Genomic DNA, 19,264 nt, shown 5'->3' on the forward strand with positions numbered 1-19,264 from the left:
GGGAAATGCTGGATTCAATCAGATTCCCATCTGCCTGTGGTAAAATGCGGCTACATTATGTTGATGCGGCTTTCTCTTCTCTGTGCAGGACATAGGCACAAGCTACAGAGTATTGCGCTTGCATATTTATCCACCCCTAAACCGAAAAGTTTGTATATGGGTGCAAGTAAATATGAGACAAAGGGAATTAAAAATCCAAAGCAAAATAGAAAATCTTCATTCCAAGATCACTTCTCTGCTTATATTGTTTTTGTGCTAAAAGAAAGTGAAATGTTACAGGGAGAGCAAAGGAATACAGGGAAAATAAGACAGCTTTAACTGATCAATTAGGATCATTGTTTATTGTGTCCAGAGACTGATTAGAAAATCACACAAATATCATGCTCAGGTACTTTGTTGACGCCATTGCAGCTGTTTCCATTAACAAATAGTCAAACTGATCACATCTCTGAGATTCTCTGCTCCTTATTTTTTTAGTCATAAAACATCTTTCCTCATAGATTAATAATTATTTGTTTATCAGGATAATAAAGTGAAAATACAGCTGTGGTTACTTACAGCACAGTCTTACACAACCACATTAAATTCTGATAAATACAATGACAGACTAGCACATTATCAAATTAATTTTCATTTTACATGCTTTAAATTTTCATTTATGTTTTGAGGCAATGTGTTGCAATCCAATGATGATGATGATTTATTACCGTTTCATTAATTTAAGGCCAATTGCAACAACTACAATTTTCATCAAAGATCAAATTTGCTGTACAAATCTGATGGAAGGATTGTCCCCAACTACACTGGTAATATTTACTATGATCATTTGGATCAGCATATAACCCATTAGGCTTGCTTTGGCACACTGCATCCAAATTGCTTCCAGAAATAGTAGTTGTAGTAATGGTGGTTGGAGTGGTGGTAGTGGGAATAGTGGTTATAGGTGTTGATGCTGTACCTGATGATAGCTCACAACCTGTAAAACAAAATGTGAATAGTATTTCACTGATTTGGATTCGATTATGTTGATTAAGATTTTCATTCTCTTGTCACACTCACTTCCCTCCACACATAATTACATCATGACAACAGGACAAGTGGGCACAAAGTATGAGAATGCAAATTTAGGTCTGATATCAGGAAATTCTCCTTTACAACAACTTGCACTTACATAGCATCTTGAACACAAAACATGCTGCACAAGGGCAGAAAAGGATATTCAGCAACAGCAGGAGAAAAATTGTGGAGATGACCGAGGCCATGGCCAAAGAGGAAGGATTTGAGATTCTGTAGGGTGGCAGGATGAAGAAGGCTTTAGAAACAGAGCTCCAGAGTGTAGGGCCAAGACAGTTGAAGGGTCTGCCATTGAAGTGGAATGGAGGAAGGGATAAAACAGACTAGAGCTGGAAGAGTCATTATCATAGGCAGTCCCTCGAATGTTTCAATGAAGGACCTAAAATTCCAGGTCCCGAACTAAATCTTGAAGGGTGGGAGATGCCTGTGCGTGGATTTTTTTCACGTGTGGTGGCCGTTGCACATCAGCCACCACACGGGCTTGTCAGAGCTAGGTCTTGGTCCACTGGTAAGGATTAACCAAGACAACTGGAGACCAGCTCTGCTGCACAGACCTAGTGCGCATACATATCGCAGTGTGGGCCAGCCCATGCTGCCCCTGGGCCCCTAACTCACGCCTCCCCTGGGCCCCGATCAGGTCCCTCCACAGTCTCTCGCCGCTCCTTCGCCCCGACCTCGCTGCTCCTGCTGTACCTGCCCATGCTCCAATCACCGACCTGGACCTTGATGATATCACTCTTCATTGCCGTTGCTCTCCTGCTCCAGCACGTGCTGCTCCCTGGAGTGGTATACAGCTACGCTGCTCCTTCTGCTGCCCGGCCTGCTCCGATGGTGCTCGCAGGCTGGGGGCTGCGCAGACTGCTGGGCCAGGCTGCCATACTGCTCCTTCTGCTCTCCGGCCTGCTCTGATGGTAGTAGAGCATGAATGTGAGCTGTTGGCCTGAAGGAGATTGCAGAGGAAGAATGGGTTGAGGCCATGGAGGGATTTACAAATCAGATTGAGAACTTTGCTTTTGTATTTGACACAACACCTTCTCCCAAGCTAACTTACACCATTATTTGTAATTTACAATCTCGACATATTGATAGAGCTTGAAATTGCCTTTATTTGTGTAGCATTTAAGTGTTTTTAATAATACTACTCAATCTCCCATGGCATTGCACACGGACAGTGAAAACCAAGTGTAGCCTTTCAGCAGGAGCTGGGTTAGCCAATGGGGAATAATTTCACCAGGGGCCACTTCATTTAATTTTTATAAAATACTTTTATTTTATTTATAGTAAACTAAAAAATATTATGGCAAATTGGGAAGCAGAGAAGTAGTTTGTTGGTGCATAGGAGTTTCTCTGCAGTGTAGGTGAGGAACTGAGAGATGCAGATCTGAGGGGTAACATCATCATCATAGGCAATCCCTCGAAACGAGGATGACTTGCTTCCACGCCAAAAAGAGATGAGTTCACAAATGTTTCAATGCAGCACCTAATATTCCAGATCCAGAACTGCATCTTGAAGGGTGGAAGATGTCTGTGCATGGATTTTTTTAACGTGTGGTGCCCGTTGCACACCAGCCACCACATAGGTTTGACAGAGCTAGGTCTTGGTCCAGTGGCAAGTATTAACCAAGACGACTGGAGACCAACTCTGCTGCACGGACCTAGTGCGCACACATATCACAATGTGGGCTGGCCCGTGCTGCCCCTGGGCTCTTGCCTCTCCTGGGCCCCGAACTCACGCCTCTCCTGGGCCCCGATCACATCCCTCTATGAATTCTTGCCGCTCGTTCGCCCCAACCTCGCCACTCTTGCTGTACCTGCCCGCACTGCAATCAGCCATCATCCTCCTGCAGCAGCATGTGCTGCTCCCTGAAGTGGCATGCCACCGCATGCTGCTCCCTCTAATGGTCCCGCCTGCTGATCGTCTTGCAGGCCGTGACCGCGCCGATTTCCGGGCCGGGATTTCCGGGAGGGCTAACAGCGCCACCACTGATGGGAGTGTGTAATTACAGTCTGAGAAGTTTACAGAGGCAGTTTCTTTTAGAAATGCACACAGAGGAATTTAGAATGGAAAATGTAGTCACAAGCATGAGAACAGGAAGTGAGGTTTTGTACACAGGAAGTGCATGCAGACATAAGCTTTGTTAACATAGATAATAGCAATATGATGCAGTTCAGTTTTAGTTGGGTGACATATAATAATTCATCCAAACCATTAAAATTAAGGAGAGGCTTCAATGTGTTGATCAAAGGGTAAACTCCTTCATTGCATTTAGTTCCACTGAAATCATCCAGATCCAAAGCCCACACCATGACACCTCCAAAGTTGTTATTCTTCAGCCACTGAGCCTACAGTTAAAAAGATATTAAAAAACAATTAAAAATTGTGTTTTGTTAAATAAAATTGACATTTTATTGAAAACCTAATGCTTTTCCCGCTAAAATACTGGATGGGTTAAAATTGATAAGGAGGAGGTGCTAGAAAGGCTGGCTCGAGTTGGAATAGATAAATTACTAGTACCAAATGGGATGCATCCTAGGATGCTGAGGGAAGTAAAAGAATAAATTGCTGAGGTACTGCCCATAATTTTCCAATCCTCCTTGGAAATGGGGCTTGTGCCAGAGGACTGGAGAATTGTAAATGTTATACCCTTGTTCAAAAAAGGATGCAAGGACAAACCCAGAAACTACAGGCCAGTCAGTTTAACCTCAGTACTGGGGAAGATTTTAGAAACAATAATCTGGGACAAAATTAACAGTCACTTGGACAGGTGTGGACTAATTAAGGAAAGCCAGCACCGATTTATTAAGTCAAATCGTGTTAAACTAACTTGATTGAGTTTTTTGATGAGGTAACAGAGAGGGTTGATGAGGGCAATGCGGTTGATGTGGTGTTTGATAAAGTGCCACATAATAGGCTTGCCAGCAAAGTTGAAGCTCATGGAATAAAAGGGACAGTGGCAGCATGGTTACGAAATTGGCTAAGTGAGAGGAAACACAGAGTAGTGGTGAGCGGTTGTTTTTCGGAATGGAGGAAGGTACACAGTGATGTTCCCCAGGGGTCGATACTGGGACCATTGCTTTTCTTGTTATATATTAATGACTTAGACTTGGGCGTACAAGACACAATTTCAAAATTTGTTGTTAACACAAAATTTGGAAGTATAGTGAACAGTGAGGATGATAGTGATAGACTTCAAGAAGACATAAACAGGCTGGTGGAATGAAAAGAAACATGGCAGATAAAATTTAATGCAGAAAAGTGCGAAGTGATATAGTTTGATAGGAAGAACAAGGAGAGGCAATATAAACTAAAGTGTGCAATTCTAAAGGGCATGCAGGAACCGACAGATCTGGCGGTATATGTGCACAAATCGTTGAACGTGGCAGGGCAGGTTGAGAAAGTGATTAAGAAAGCATACGGGACCTTGGGCTTCATTAATCGAGGCATAGAGTACAAAAGCAAGGAAGTTTTGATGAACCTTTATAAAACACTGGTTCGATCTCAACTGGAGTATTGTGTCCAATTCTGGGAACCGCACTTTGGGAGCAGGAACCGTGGTGGGGGCAGATTCATTTGTGGCTTTCAAAAGGAAGTTGGATAAGTACCTGAAGGAAAAACGTATTGCAGGGCTATGGAGAAAGGGCGGGGGAGTGGGACCAGCTGAAGTGCTCTTGCAGAGAGCTGGCACAGGCTCGACAGGCGGAATGGCCTCCTTCTGTGCTGTAACCAATCTATGGTTCTATGATTCTATAAAAAATCTTCTGCTGGATACATTGGCTCTGATAATCCTCTCTATATCTCTGAGGAATACTCAGTTCACAAACATATAGGAGAGGTAAAAGGAAGGAGATCCTTGGCACTTTATCATTGCTTTGAGATTTCTGGGGCTTCCCCTGGAGAAAAGGAACAACAGGTACAGGAATCGTAATGCCATGGAAATGAGGTGGGAGGGAATGCCTCCGACCTCGGTTTCTCCTGGGAATGTTTAGTGGGAAGCCTGAAGAAACTATCACTAGCCCTTGCATCTATTTTCTCTCATATTGGAGGCTCTGAGAGGTCAGGCAGTAGGGCAAGGAAAATTAAAAAAGTTACTATGCCTTTCTGTCTAACACAGGCCCATTGAATTGTTGGTACTGGATTGAGGTCAGGCGAGTCAGGTCAGTGGGTGTGTTGTGGTCAGGATAGCAATGTGGAGACAAATATTGCTGCCATCGTTTCCAGATATTCTTTTACATCAGCATGTTTTTCCAAGATTATTCCAGCCTGATTGTATTGTACTATGTTGTTTTTCTATCAAAATTCATATAATACCTTGACATAAGGTTTTTAATCACTTGACTCTGTTTATTGTTACTCCAGTGAATAATGGCATGGGGCATTTTTCTGTATAAAACAAATCCATTATATTGTGCTTAATCTCAATTACATAGTCTTTACACATGTCCTCCAGCTCGTACATCCACAGTGTTTCTGTCAATCATCCAGTATGATATCCTGTTGCTCATAGCCTATCACAATGATGGTCTGCAAAACCTGTATTTGTATCCAATTGAAAATTAGGAATGGATTGATCACAAAACATGATTTATGAAATGGGTCTATCACATCACATGGAGTATGGAATGGATCTATCATAGAAGGTGAAATGAATGTTTATAACTGCAAGAGTTACCAACTCCTAGATGTCCCATACTTGTAATATATCCGGGATGGAATAATCCACCTGCGGTACCAGTGACCACAACTCCAATTCCCCTTTCAACATTTGCCCCACACCTTCCATTCCCTTTGTTACTGACCATCACAGCATCCTGTTGGCCACCATGCTGAAATAAAAACCACCACAAAAGCAAAGTTTCCAATCCAACTTTATACATCTATCCATCCAATATGGCATCAGCTCATCACCCTTATGTATTCCCTTAGTTACAGTCTTGTGTGTGCCTTTGCCGATCTAATTGATGTCATGCAGCACTACCCTAGTAGCTACAGCATGGGTAGTGGAAAGCTGCTGACTTTCAGTGGGTCTCCTCCTTCTCCTGCTCCTTCTCCTCCTCCTTCTTCTCCTCCCTCTTCTCCTTCTCCCTCTTCTCCTCCTCTCTTGTACTCCTCCTCCTTCGTACTCCTCCCTCATATTCCTCCCTCGTACTTGTCATGTATCCTACATGTTTACTGCTTGTCCTATTACAAGGTGTTCCACCAGAGGGCACTGTAGTGGAAGGCTTGTAGGTTACCTGTGCAGGTGTGCCAGGCCCACTATAAAAGGCAGGCCACCATGTGTGATCGTCACTCTGTTGTTGCATTAAATGGACTAAGGTCACTACAGTTCAAGTACAACACATTGTCTTGTGGAGTCATTATCAGAGCATCTGAAGAGATAACAATTGGCGACGAGATTACGGACCTTCACGCGAAAATGGCTAACTTTGGTATGTTGCAGCAGTTCACCGATGGTGATGATTGGGACGCCTTTGTGGAGAGGCTTGACCATTTCTTCACAGCAAACGACCTGGCAGGCGACAATCCAGCCACACTGACTGATAAGCGCAGAGCTATCCTGCTAACCAGTTGTGGGCCCACCATCTATGGCCTCATCAGGGACTTGCTGGCACCAGCGAAGACAACGACCAAGATGTACGAGGAGTTTGTAACACTGATCCAAGAACTCAAGCTCAAAGTGAGCATTATCACAGCCAGACATTGGTTTTACACCCACCGAAGGCCCGAAGGCCAGGAAATCACAAAATATGCTGCAGACCTCAGGAGGCTGGTGGCACCGTGTGATTTCGGTGACCACCTCACTGAAGCGCTGCGGGATATCTTTGTCATCAGAATCGGCCACGAGGGCCTTCTTCACAAACTATTATCTGCGGATACCACAGTCACACTGCAGAAGGCCATCATCGTGACCCAGGCATTCATGACCTCGACCTGCGGCTCCAGGCGGATGACTCATCCTCAGGACTCAAACCCGGCAAGTACTGTACACAGAATGGTGCCTTTTAGAGGCAGAACTGTAGAACGTGAATCTTCCTCAGGGGAGAGAGAACAGGCCCCCCGAGTCCCTTAACTCAGAATCCGCCGAGGGGGGCTAATCGAGTAGCACCATGCTGGCATTGTGAAGGAAATCACTGGGCTCACCGTGCCGTTTTAAAGACTATGTGTGTAAAGGCTGCAGCACAAAGGGTCACCTCCAGTGAATGTGTAAAAGAAATATAACTCACTGTGTTGATGAAGAGTCTGCAGATGGCCATGAATCTAGCGCGGATTATGAAGTCATAGTCAAGAGAGGCAGCTCAGCCTCACGATGAGGTGTATGGCATGTTTACCTGCACCACCGAATGTTCCCCCTTGAGAATGGAAGTTGAGATAAATGGCGTTCCAGTCTTCATGGAAGTGGACATGGGGGCGAGCCAGTCAGTAATGAATCAAGAAGCCTTTGAGAGGCTATGGGACAATCAGGCTGAACGACCCAAGTTGGTCCCGGTTCAGGCAAACCTGCGCACCTGCACCAATGAACTTATCCCAGTCATTGGTATTGCGGATGTAAAGGTACTCCATGATGGCGCGGTGCACAAGTTACCTTTGTGGATTGTTGCAGGTGATGGACCAACGCTACTCGGAAGAAGGTGGATGGAGAAGATCCATTGGAGCTGGGAAGATTTCATTCCTCCAATGATCGACGTCCCCCGCCCTCAGAGGCAAAGCAAGCCCTCACCTGAGGTTGGACCCGGCACCAGAGAGCAGACCAGCACAGCACCCGAGGCACAGACCGCTCAGCATGACTGTGTGGAGAGGATCCAGCTGAGACGACCCGAACGCACCTTCCAGGCTCCAGTGGCAGGACTCCAGAGGGAGAAAATCGGATCCACAGGCCACTTCCCAGCCTTGATGGCAGAACTCGGGGAGAAGAGGATCACAGCAGTCGACATCGTGGATGGAAGAAAGATGGCCCCCAAACCACGAGGTGATGCGCTGAAGAAAAAGATGGCAGCCAGACCACGAGGTGCAGTGCTGATGGAGTAACACTTGGTACCCAGCGAAGAAGAGGTTTGGGGTAAAGATAGCAAGGCCCTCTTAAAGGAGGCCAGCAACCCACCACTCAATGTAATAACAACTGTGAGTTAGATGTAAAATGTGAAATTGATCAGATTGGTGTACATGCAATAAGCAAAGAAATGTCATGCGATTACAGTTTATTTACAGTGAGTAATGAAATGTTGTGCGATGAAGGATTTCAACTGCATTTAATTAATGCAGTGGGCAAACACCCATGCTGTAACCTGCGTCCCTAGGACCAGAGTAATGCACCATGGAGTGTGGCCACAAGCAGCTAATATAGACAAGCTACAGAGCAAGCGATCTCAGGAGGGCAATGGCACCAGTATCGATACCCTGCCCCTGATTGGCTCCACCTCTCGGGCACCCGAAGGCACCAAACACCACGAGCCTGAAAGAGCAAACCGCGCCAAGGCGCAGCCCCCAGACCCTATCGCCACCAAGGCCATACCCGGGAACAAAGGGTCACCCGCAACGGTTCTCCCAAATGGGACCGGGACCAGCCAGGATCCCAAACCAAATAACGCCCAGGCAAGCAAGTCAGCAGTTCCCTGTGCACTGCTAGATGACTGTTCCTCAGGGAGCAGCAGCGACCTGGGGGCGCAAGAACAGGGAGGTCACAGGCATCTGTGCACCTGCCCGATGCTAGGAGCAATGGCAAAAGCCCCGAGAGCAGGCAACTTGAGCCAACCCGGGTTTCCACTGCCAGCACTGGACACCGTGCCGCCACCAGACTACCTGGACACCAGCTAGCAGTTCTGGCACTAGCTTATCCTCACACACTGACCCCAGCATCGACTCCAAGTATATATCAAGTATGTACCTCACCAGTTAAATGTACTTGCCTCACAACGGTACCACAAATGTAATGCTGTAAATGCAAATTTTTTTCTGGACTTGAATACATATGAATGTAATGAGCCACCGGTAGAATCTGTATGTGGGGGGAAGAGAATGGGGTGGTCATGCACGCACAAACAGAAACCACCAACACCTCTACTGCCAATGAAACACCACTACTCACCCAAGATGGAAACTACCCTCCAAGGATCAACCAGATAGAGCTACGCCCAGAGCACAGTCAATGCATGAAGGCGATTTACACTAAGGACTTGGGGGAGAGTGATGTTCTGCATGTTTACTGCTTGTACTATTATAAGGTGTGCCACTAGAGGGCACTGCAGTGGGAGACTTGTAGGTTACCTATACAGGTGTGCCAGGCCCAGTATAAAAGGCAGGCCACCATGTGTGATCCTCACTCTGGAGTTACATTAAATGGACTAAGGTCACTATAGTTCAAGCACAACACACTGTCTTGTGGAGTCATTATCAGAGCATCTGAAGACCTAACAGTACTCCTCCCTCGTACTCCTCCCCCATACTCCTTTTCCACCTTCTTTCCTTCTCCTCCTCCTCTTTTTATCTGTCTTCTTCTCCCTCTCCTTGGCCAACCACTGGTTGGGCCGGCTGCATTTCTTGGGTGTGTGAAATGAGGAAGGCATAAGGGTGGAGTTGTGGTGAGGGGAGGGCGGGAAAGAAAGAGGATAATGTATGAGGATACCAGCATCTTGTATCCTTTCTGCCCTACTGCTGGTCAAAGGCTCAGCCATGCCCCTGCCAAGAATGGATAGCAGTGACTCTACCAAAGGGGTGAGATGAAGCTAGGAATGGGAGGTGTGCCTCGTGATTGGTACATATTGTTGGTAGGTAAGGGATTGGGTGGGTGGTGGGATGGTGCATTGAGAAGCATTTGAGACTACTGATGCAGTTTGTAGGAGACTGTTTTTGAAGTTGCATTCACTGACCTTAAGCACTGGACTTGAGGTCATGAAGCTTCTTTGAGCACTGGATCCAGGTGGTGGGGGCGATACATCCTCGGTGATGTGGTCCCACATCCTTCTTTATGGAGGGCCTGCTGTCCCCTGTGGGTAGAGGAACCCTCTTGCAGTGTTGAACCCCTGCGCAAAGCTGGAGTGCTGCGTGCGAGACCCTGGGTGCACGTTCCCTGGCTTGCTGAGCCATTTGTGTTGGTACTGAAGCACTTTTCCTTTTTTTAGGTGCTGAAGGGAATTCAGCTTTAAGAGCTGAAGACTGTCTTTGTGAATTTTTTTTTCCAAATGATTTTTTTTCCAGAAAGGCAGTTGAGCTGTAAGAGCTGAAAACGGCATATTTTTGCATCATTTTAATTTTAATCACTTCAGAAGGCATTGCCCCTTTAAGAAAGCGAAAGCGCATTGCCCTTTTAACATCCCACAATGCTTTGCAAAATCAGCCTGCCTTTCAGAGGCAGTTGGAAGCTGCAGCGCCGCTTCTGGACGCCACATTGATGCCGGGACGAATGCCATAAGAAGGGCGTTACATGGTCAGTCGAGCGCCGGCCCAATAATCATTAGTCCCCAGAGCAAACTGTTCTCTCCGACCGGCGCCATTATTTTCCTCAGCCGTTAACCTGCGGCGGCACCGGCAGCTTTCATGTCGCACTTGATTTTTTAGGCCAGTATTATTACTGTTGTTGCTCGCTATTTTTGCAATGCCTCAATGATTTCACAATCACTTTTTTTCCTTCAAAAAGTGGACAATATTACTTAACCAGTTTCTGTGGGCTCAATTTTCCCCAAACCTTTTTTTTGGCGTACTTGAAGAGTTACGCCGTTTTTTGGGGGACCAAATATGCCTCAAAAAAGTTCTAAGTTTCCCCATTGGATTTCTTCATTTTGGTGTCCTTTAGTTTTGGGAGTGGAGCCTTTATTTGAGCCAAAAAGATCGGGTTGCCACGGTAACCAGCTGAGGATGCAAATTGAAACATACAGCTAGCTCCCAACAAATTAAAACACTGCATCAATTTAAAAACACAGTAAAATATATTGTAGCAACTTAAAAACACATTAAAATATATTGCTGCAACTTACCTCCAATTATTAAAGCTGGTCCCGCTCCCTAGCCCTGGCCGAAGGGCTTGCCGGTCAGCTTGCCAAGCCCGCCCCAAGCCCCTTACCGGTGCCGGTCCAGCTCCAGACCCCCCCACCCCAGCCCCGAGTGCCTTGCTGGTCCGCTCCCCGCACCCCCCACAGCCCCAAGTGCCTTGCCGGTACCACAACAGGAGTGGGAGTTCGGGGAGTCGGAGGCCGATAAAGGCCCGAGAGTTCGGAGAGGCGGCTACAGGAGTGGGAGTCGGAGGCCTATAAAGGCCCGAGAGTTCGGAGAGGTAGCCACAGGAGTGGGAGTTCGGGGAGTCGGAGGCCGATAAAGTTCGGAGAGGCGGCCACAGGAGTGGGAGTTCGGGGAGTCGGAGGCCTATAAAGGCCCGAGAGTTCGGAGAGGTGGCCACAGGAGTGGGAGTTCGGGTAGTGGGAGGCCTATAAAAGTCGGAGAGGCCAGCTGATGCAGGTGTAGGTGCAGAAGGTAAACAAAGAAGTCGAAAGAAATTCGAAAGGTGACGTCACAGCCAAGCGGGTAAGTGATTGGCTGGTGGATTGGTGAGTATTTAATATTTTTTGTCTGTTTATTTCGTTATCAGTAGGTAACTTTTATCATTGTTGCCAAATTAGGTTACTCTAAGGGTTAAGTCATGGCAGGAGAGCTCGGACACGTGTCATGCTCCTCCTGTGCTATGTGGGAACTCGGACGCTTCCAGTGTCCCTGACGACTACATGTGCGGGAAGTGTATCTTGCTGCAGCTTCTGACAGACTGCATTGCGGCAGTGGAGCTGCGGGTGGATTCACTCTGGTGCATCCGCGATGCTGAGGATGTCGTGAATAGCAGGTTTAGTGAGTTGGTCACACCGCAGGTAAAGGATACACAGGCAGATAGGGAATGGGTGACCAGCAGGAAGAGCAGTGGAAGGAAGGTAGTGCAGGGGTCTCCTGCGGCCATATCCCTCCAAAACAGATGCACCATTTTGGGTACTGTTGGTGGGGGATGACTCATCAGGGGAGGGCAGCAGCAGCCAAGTTCATGGAATTGTAGGTGGCTCTGCTGCACAGGAGGGCAGGAAAAAGAGTGGGAGAGCTATAGCGGTAGGGGATTCTATTTTAAGGGGAAAGGTAGGCTTTTCTGCGGCCGCAATCGAGACTCCAGGATGGTATGTTGCCTCCCTGGTGCAAGGGTCAAGGATGTCTTGGAGTGGCTGCAGGACATTTTGGAGGGGGAGGGTGAACAGCCAGTTGTTGTGGTGCATATAGGTACCAACGATATAGGTAAAAAAAAAACAGAATGAGGTCTTACAAACTGAATTTAGGGAGCTAGGAGTTAAATTAAAAAGTAGGACCTTAAAAATAGTAATTTCAGGATTGCTACCAGTGCAGAAATGGCAGGATAGCTAAGATGAATATGTGGCTTGATGAGTGGCGCAGAAGGAAGGGATTCAAATTCCTGGGACATTGGAACCGGTTCTGGGGGAGGTGGGACCAGTACAAACTGGACGATCTGCACCTGGGCAGGACCGGAACCAATGTCCTACGGGGAATGTTTGCTAGTGCTGTTGGGGAGGGGTTAAACTAATATGGCAGGGGGATGGAACCTATGCAGGGAGACAGAGGGAAGTAGAATGGGGGCAGAAGCAAAAGATAGAAAGAAAAGTAAAAGTGGAGGGCAGAGAAACCCAAGGCAAAAATCAAAAAGGGCCACATTACAGCAAAATTCTAAAGGGACAAAGTGTGTCAAAAAGACAAGCCTGAAGGCTCCGTGCCTCAATGCGAGGAGTATTTGTAGTAAGGTGGACGAATTAACTGTGCAGGCAGCAATTAACGAATATGATATAATTGGCATCACGGAGACATGGCTCCGGGGTGACCAAGGCTGGGAACTCAACATCCAGGGATATTCAACATTCAGGAAGGATAGACAGAAAGGAAAAGGAGGTGGGGTAGCGTTGCTGGTTAAAGAGGAAATTAACGCAATAGTAAGGAAGGACATTAGCTTGGATGATGTGGAATCTGTATGGGTGGAGCTGCGGAATACCAAAGGGTAGAAAACACGAGTGGTAGTTGTGTACAGACCACCAAACAGCAGTAGTGAGGTTGGGGACAACATCAAACAAGAAATTAGGGATGCGTGCAATAAAGGTACAGCAGTTATCATGGGCGACTTTAATCAACATATAGATTGGGCTAACCAAACTGGTAGCAATATGGCAGAGGAGGATGTCCTGGAGTGTATTCGCGATGGTTTTCTAGACCAATATGTCGAGGAACCAACTAGAGGGCTGGCCATCCTTGACTGGGTGATGTGTAATAAGAAAGGACTAATTAGCAATCTTGTTGTGCGAGGCCCCTTGGGGAAGAGCGACCATAATATGGTAGAATTCTTTATTAAGATGAAGAGTGACTCAGTTAATTCAGAGACTAGGGTCCTGAACTTAAGGAAAGGTAATTTCGATGGTATGAGACATGAATTGGCTAGAATAGACTGGCGAATGATATTTGAAGGGTTGACGGTGGATAGACAATGGCAAACATTTAAAGATCACATGGATGAACTTCAACAATTGTACATCCCTGTCTGGAGTAAAAATGAAACGGGGAAGGTGGCTCAACCGTGGCTAACAAGGGAAATTAAGGATAGTGTTAAATCCAAGGAAGAGGCATATAAATTGGCCAGAAAAAGCAGCTAACCTGAGGACTGGGAGAAATTTAGAATTCAGCAGAGGAGGACAAAGGGTTTAATTAGGAGAAGGAAAATAGAGTATAAGAGGAAGCTTGCTGGAACATAAAAACTGACTACAAAAGCTTGTGTAGATATGTGAAGAGAAAAAGATTAGTGAAGACAAATGTAGGTCCCTTGCAGTCAGATTCAGGTGAATTTATAATGGGGAACAAAGAAATGGCAGACCAGTTGAACAAATACTTTGGTTCCGCCTTCATGAAGGAAGACACAAATAATCTTCTGGAAATACTAAGGGACCGAGGGTCTAGAGAGAAGGAGGAACTGAAGGAAATCCTTATTAGGCGGGAAATTGTGTTAGGGAAATTGATGGGATTGAAGGCCAATAAATCCCTGGAGCCTGATAGTCTGCATCCTAGAGTACTTAAGGAAGTGGCCCTAGAAATAGTGGATGCATTGGTGATCATTTTCCAACAGTCTATCAGCTCTGGATCAGTTCCTATGAACTGGAGAGTAGCTAATGTAACCCCACTTTTTAAAGAAGTAAGGAGAGAGAAAATGGCTAATTATAGACCGGTTAGCCTGACATCTGTAGTGGGGAAAATGTTGGAATCAATTATTAAAGATGAAATAGCAGCGCATTTGGAAAGCAGTGACAGGATTGGTCCAAGTCAACATGGATTTATGAAAGGGAAATCATGCTTGACAAATCTTCTAGAATTTTTTGAAGCACATGGTATTGGGGGTAATGTACTGACATGGATAGAGAACTGGTTGGCAGACAGGAAGCAGAGAGTTGGGGTAAACGGGTCCTTTTCAGAATGGCAGGCAGTGACTAGTGGGGTGCCGCAGGGCTCAGTGCTGAGACCCCAGTTATTTACAATATACATCAATGATTTCGATGAAGGAATTGAGTGTAATATCTCCAAGTTTGCAGATGACACTAAGCTGGGTGGTGGTGTGAGCTGTGAAGAAGATGCTAAGAGGGTGACTTGGACAGGTTAGGTGAGTGGGCAAATACATGGCAGATGCAGTATAATGTTGATAAATGTGAGGTTATCCACTTTGGTGGCAAAAACACGAAGGCAGAATATTATCTGAATGGCGGCAGATTAGGAAAAGGGGAGATGCAACGAGATCTGGGTGTCATGGTACATCAGTCATTGAAAATTGGCATGCAGGTACAGCAGGCGGTGAACATAAGAATATAAGAACATAAGAATTAGGAACAGGAGTAGGCCATCAAGCCCCTTGAACCTGCTCCGCCATTCAACAAGATCATGGCTGATCTGGCCGTGGACTCAGCTCCACTTACCTGCTCGCTCCCCATAACCCTTGAAGAAAGCAAATGGTATGTTGGCCTTCATAGCTAGGGATTTGAGTACAGGAGCAGGGAGGTCTTACTGCAGTTGTACAGGGCCTTGGTGAGGCCACACCTGGAATATTGTGTTCAGTTTTGGTCTCCTAATCTGAGGAAGGATGTTCTTACTATAGAGGGAGTACAGCGAAGGTTCAGCAGACTGATTTCTGGGATGGCAGGACTGACATATGAGGAGAGACTGGATCGACTGGGCCTGTATTCACTGGAATTTAGAAGGATGAGTGGAGATCTCATAGAAACATATAAAATTCTGACGGGACTGGACAGTTTAGATGTAGGAAGAATGTTCCCGATGTTGGGGAAGTCCAGAACCAGGGGACACAGTCGAAGGATAAGGGGTAAGCCATTTAGGACTGAGATGAGGAGAAACTTCTTCATTCAGAGAGTTGTTAACCTGTGGAATTCTCTACTGCAGAGAGTTGTTGATGCCAGTTCTTTGGATATATTCAAGAATGAGTTAGATATGGTCCTTACCGCTAAAGGGATCAAGGGGTATGGAGAGAAAGCAGGAAAGGGGTACTGAGGTGAATGATCAGCCATGATCTTATTGAATGGTGGTGCAGGCTCGAAGGGACGAATGGCCTACTCCTGCACCTATTTTCTAAGTTTCTATGTTTCCTTTGCCCTGGCCGAAGAGCTTGCTGGTCCGCTCCCACGACCCTAGCCCAGGCCGAGTGGCCTCCCGTCTACTCCCATTCTCCTATCCCAGGCCGAATGGTCTCCTCCCTCTCAGTCCCCGCACCTAACTACACCCGAAAGGCTTCCCCTCACCCCCTCTCCCCGCCCCCCCACCTCTCCCTTCCCCTCCCCCCACCTCTCCCTCCCCCCCCTCCCGCCACCTCTCTCTTCCCCTCTTACCTTTCCTGCTGCTGCTGTCCGGGCATCTGCTGCACTTACCTGTGCCGATTTCTTTTAACTTTCCAGAAGGTTTTTCTGCAGAGGCCACATATGCTGGCCTCAGCAGAACTGGAATAGAAGCTGGCCAAAGTTGCCTAAATGCCCAGAATTGGCACGGTGGCAGGTTGCGCTCCCTTTGGCTGAAAAAAACCTACCTAAAAAAAAAGGACCCAACAGTTACGCTGGTGCAAATTGATTGGGGAAGCTATGGTTTTGTAATTTAGGCCAAAAAAAGCAGCCTGCTCCAAAAAAATGGCGCAAATCACTGGGGAAAATTGAGCCCTAAGTTGATGATTGAAAAAACCTCCATTAATAAAAATATCTTATGACCTCTGCAGATCTCTGCTGTTATTGAACTGTAAACAAAATACTTATGGAATACTGGAATGGTGACATCGTCTTCTTCTCCTAATTACTCCTTCTTCTTAGGCCCCCAGAGTCGAGGATGACTTGCTTCCACACTCAAATGAGCTCTAAGGTGACTGATGAGACCAATGTGGGATCGACAGTCTCTGTCACAGGTGGGGCACATGGTGTTGAAGGGACGGGTGGGTGGGGTGTTTGGTTTGTCGTACGCTCCTTCTGCTGTTTGTACTTGGTTTCCGCGTGCTCCCGGCGAAGAGATTCGAAGTGTTCGGCGCCTTCTCCTCCACTTTGAGCAGTTTTGGGCCGGGGATTCTCAAGAATTGATGGGGTTGTCACATTTTTTTCAAGGAGGTTTTTCAAGGAGCACTCTGCCCTCCTCGGACTCGCCTGCTGTGACGTAGCTCGGAGCAGAGTGCTTATTTCAGGAGTCTAGTATCGGGCATGGTAAAAAAACAGGATGAGGTCCTACGAGACGAATTTAAGAAGCTAGGAGCTAAATTAAAAAGTAGGACCTCAAAAGTAGTAATCTCGGGATTGCTACCAGTGCCACGTGCTAGTCAGAGTAGGAATCGTAGGATAGCTCAGATGAATACGTGGCTTGAGCAATGGTGCAGCAGGGAGGGATTCAAATTTCTGGGGCATTGGAACCGGTTCTGGAGGAGGTGGGACCAGTACAAACCGGATGGTCTTCACCTGGGCAGGACCGGAACCAATGTCCTAGGAGGAGTGTTTGCTAGTGCTGTTGGGGAGGAGTTAAACTAATATGGCAGGGGGATGGGAACCAATGCAGGGAGACAGAGGGAAACAAAATTGAGACAGAAGCAAAAGACAGAAAGGAGATGAGTAAAAGTGGAGGGCAGAGAAACCAAAGGCAAAAAACAAAAAGGGCCACTTTGCAGCAAAATTCTAAAGGGTCTAAGTGCGTTAAAAAGGCAAGCCTGAAGGCTCTGTGCCTCAATGCGAAGAGTATTCAGAATAAGGTGGATGAATTAACTGTGCAGATAGCAGTTAATGGATTTGATGTGGTTGGCATCATGGAGACATGGCTCCAAGGTGACCAAGGCTGGGAACTCAACATCCAAGGGTATTCAACATTTAGGAAGGATAGACAGAAAGGAAAAGGAGGCGGGGTGGCGTTGCTGGTTAAAGAGGAAATTAATGCAATTATAAGGAAAGACATTAGCTTGGATGATGTGGAATCGGTATGGGTGGAGCTACGGAATACCAAGGGGCAGAAAACGCTAGTGGGAGTTGTGTACAGACCTCCAAACAGTAGTAGTGATGTTGGGGAGGGCATCAAACAGGAAATTAGGGGTGCATGCAATAAAGGTGTAGCAGTTATCATGGGTGACTTTAATATGCATATAGATTGGGCTAACCAAACTGGAAACAATACGGCGGAGGAGGATTTCCTGGAGTGCATAAGGGATGGTTTTCTAGACCAATATGTCGGGGAACCAACTAGGGGGGAGGCCATCTTAGACTGGGTGTTGTGTAATGAGAGAGGATTAATTAGCAATCTTGTTGTGCGAGGAACCTTGGGGAAGAGTGACCATAATATGGTGGAATTCTACATTAGGATGGAGAATGAAACAGTTAATTCAGAGACCATGGTCCAGAACTTAAAGAAGGGTAACTTTGAACGTATGAGGCATGAATTGGCTAGGATAGATTGGCGAATGATACTTAAGGGGTTGACAGTGGATGGGCATTGGCAGACATTTAGAGACCGCATGGATGAACTACAACAATTGTACATCCCTCTCTGGCATAAAAATAAAAAAGGGAAGGTGGCTCAACCGTGGCTATCAAGGGAAATCAGGGATAGTATTAAAGCCAAAGAAGTGGCATACAAATTGGCCAGAAATAACAGCGGACCTGGGGACTGGGAGAAATTTAGAACTCAGCAGAGGGGGACAAAGGGTTTGATTAGAGCAGGGAAAATAGAGTACGAGAGGAAGCTGGCAGGGAACATTTCGACGGACTGCAAAAGCTTCTATAGATATGTAAAGAGAAAAAGGTTGGTAAAGACAAACGTAGGTCCCCTGCAGTCAGAATCGGGGGAAGTCATAGCTGGGAACAAAGAAATGGCAGTCCAATTGAACAAGTGCTTTGGTTCGGTATTCACTAAGGAGGACACAAATAACCTTCCGGATATAAAAGGGGTCAGAGAGTCTAGTAAGAAGGAGGAACTGAGGGAAATCCTTATTAGTCGGGAAATTGTGTTGGGGAAATTGATGGGATTGAAGGCCGATAAATCCCCTAGGCCTGATGGACTGCATCCCAGAGTACTTAAGGAGGTGGCCTTGGAAATAGTGGATGCATTGACAGTCATTTTCCAACATTCGATAGACTCTGGATAAGTTCCTATCGAGTGGAGGGTAGCCAATGTAACCCCACTTTTTAAAAAAGGAGGGAGAGAAAACAGGGAATTATAGACCGGTCAGCCTGACCTCAGTAGTGGGTAAAATGATGGAATCAATTATTAAGGATGTCATAGCAGCGCATTTGGAAAGAGGTGACATAATAGGTCCAAGTCAGCATGGATTTGTGAAAGGGAAATCATGCTTGACAAATCTTCTGGAATTTTTTGAGGATGTTTCCAGTAGAGTGGACAAGGGGGAACCAGTTGGTGTATTTGGACTTTCAGAAGGCTTTCGACAAGGTCCCACACAAGAGATTAATGTGCAAAGTTAAAACACATGGGATTGGGGGTAGTGTGTTGACGTGGATTGAGAAGTGGTTGGCAGACAGGAAGCAAAGAGTAGGAGAAAATGGGTACTTTTCAGAATGGCACGCAGTGACTAGTGGGGTACCGCAAGGTTCTGTGCTAGGGCCCCAGCTCTTTACATTGTACATTAATGATTTGGACGAGGGGATTAAATGT

The 19,264-nt window shown here is 46.4% G+C and overlaps 1 protein-coding gene and 1 long non-coding RNA gene across 3 annotated transcripts in view; one reads left to right on the top strand and one right to left on the bottom strand.

The window, feature by feature from the left end:
* Positions 1-322: 322 nt before the first annotated feature.
* LOC139227921 (acidic mammalian chitinase-like) overlaps positions 323-19,264 on the bottom strand; it is a 66,452-nt gene continuing 47,510 nt past the window's right edge. For both annotated transcript variants that reach the window (XM_070859070.1, XM_070859069.1), the window contains 2 exons: positions 3,282-3,417; positions 323-976 (listed from right to left, as the gene is read on the bottom strand). In XM_070859070.1, the coding sequence (XP_070715171.1) occupies positions 720-976; positions 3,282-3,417 (393 nt within the window). In that variant the 3' untranslated portion in view covers positions 323-719. The remainder of the gene's footprint in view (positions 977-3,281; positions 3,418-19,264) is intronic.
* LOC139227923 (uncharacterized) overlaps positions 10,404-19,264 on the top strand; it is a 29,404-nt gene continuing 20,543 nt past the window's right edge. Inside the window, exon 1 of the long non-coding RNA XR_011587486.1 lies at positions 10,404-10,493. This is a non-coding gene — a long non-coding RNA (uncharacterized lncRNA). The remainder of the gene's footprint in view (positions 10,494-19,264) is intronic.

Source organism: Pristiophorus japonicus, chromosome 17 (assembly GCF_044704955.1).
Source record: "Pristiophorus japonicus isolate sPriJap1 chromosome 17, sPriJap1.hap1, whole genome shotgun sequence".
Classification (NCBI taxonomy): Eukaryota; Metazoa; Chordata; class Chondrichthyes; family Pristiophoridae; genus Pristiophorus; species Pristiophorus japonicus.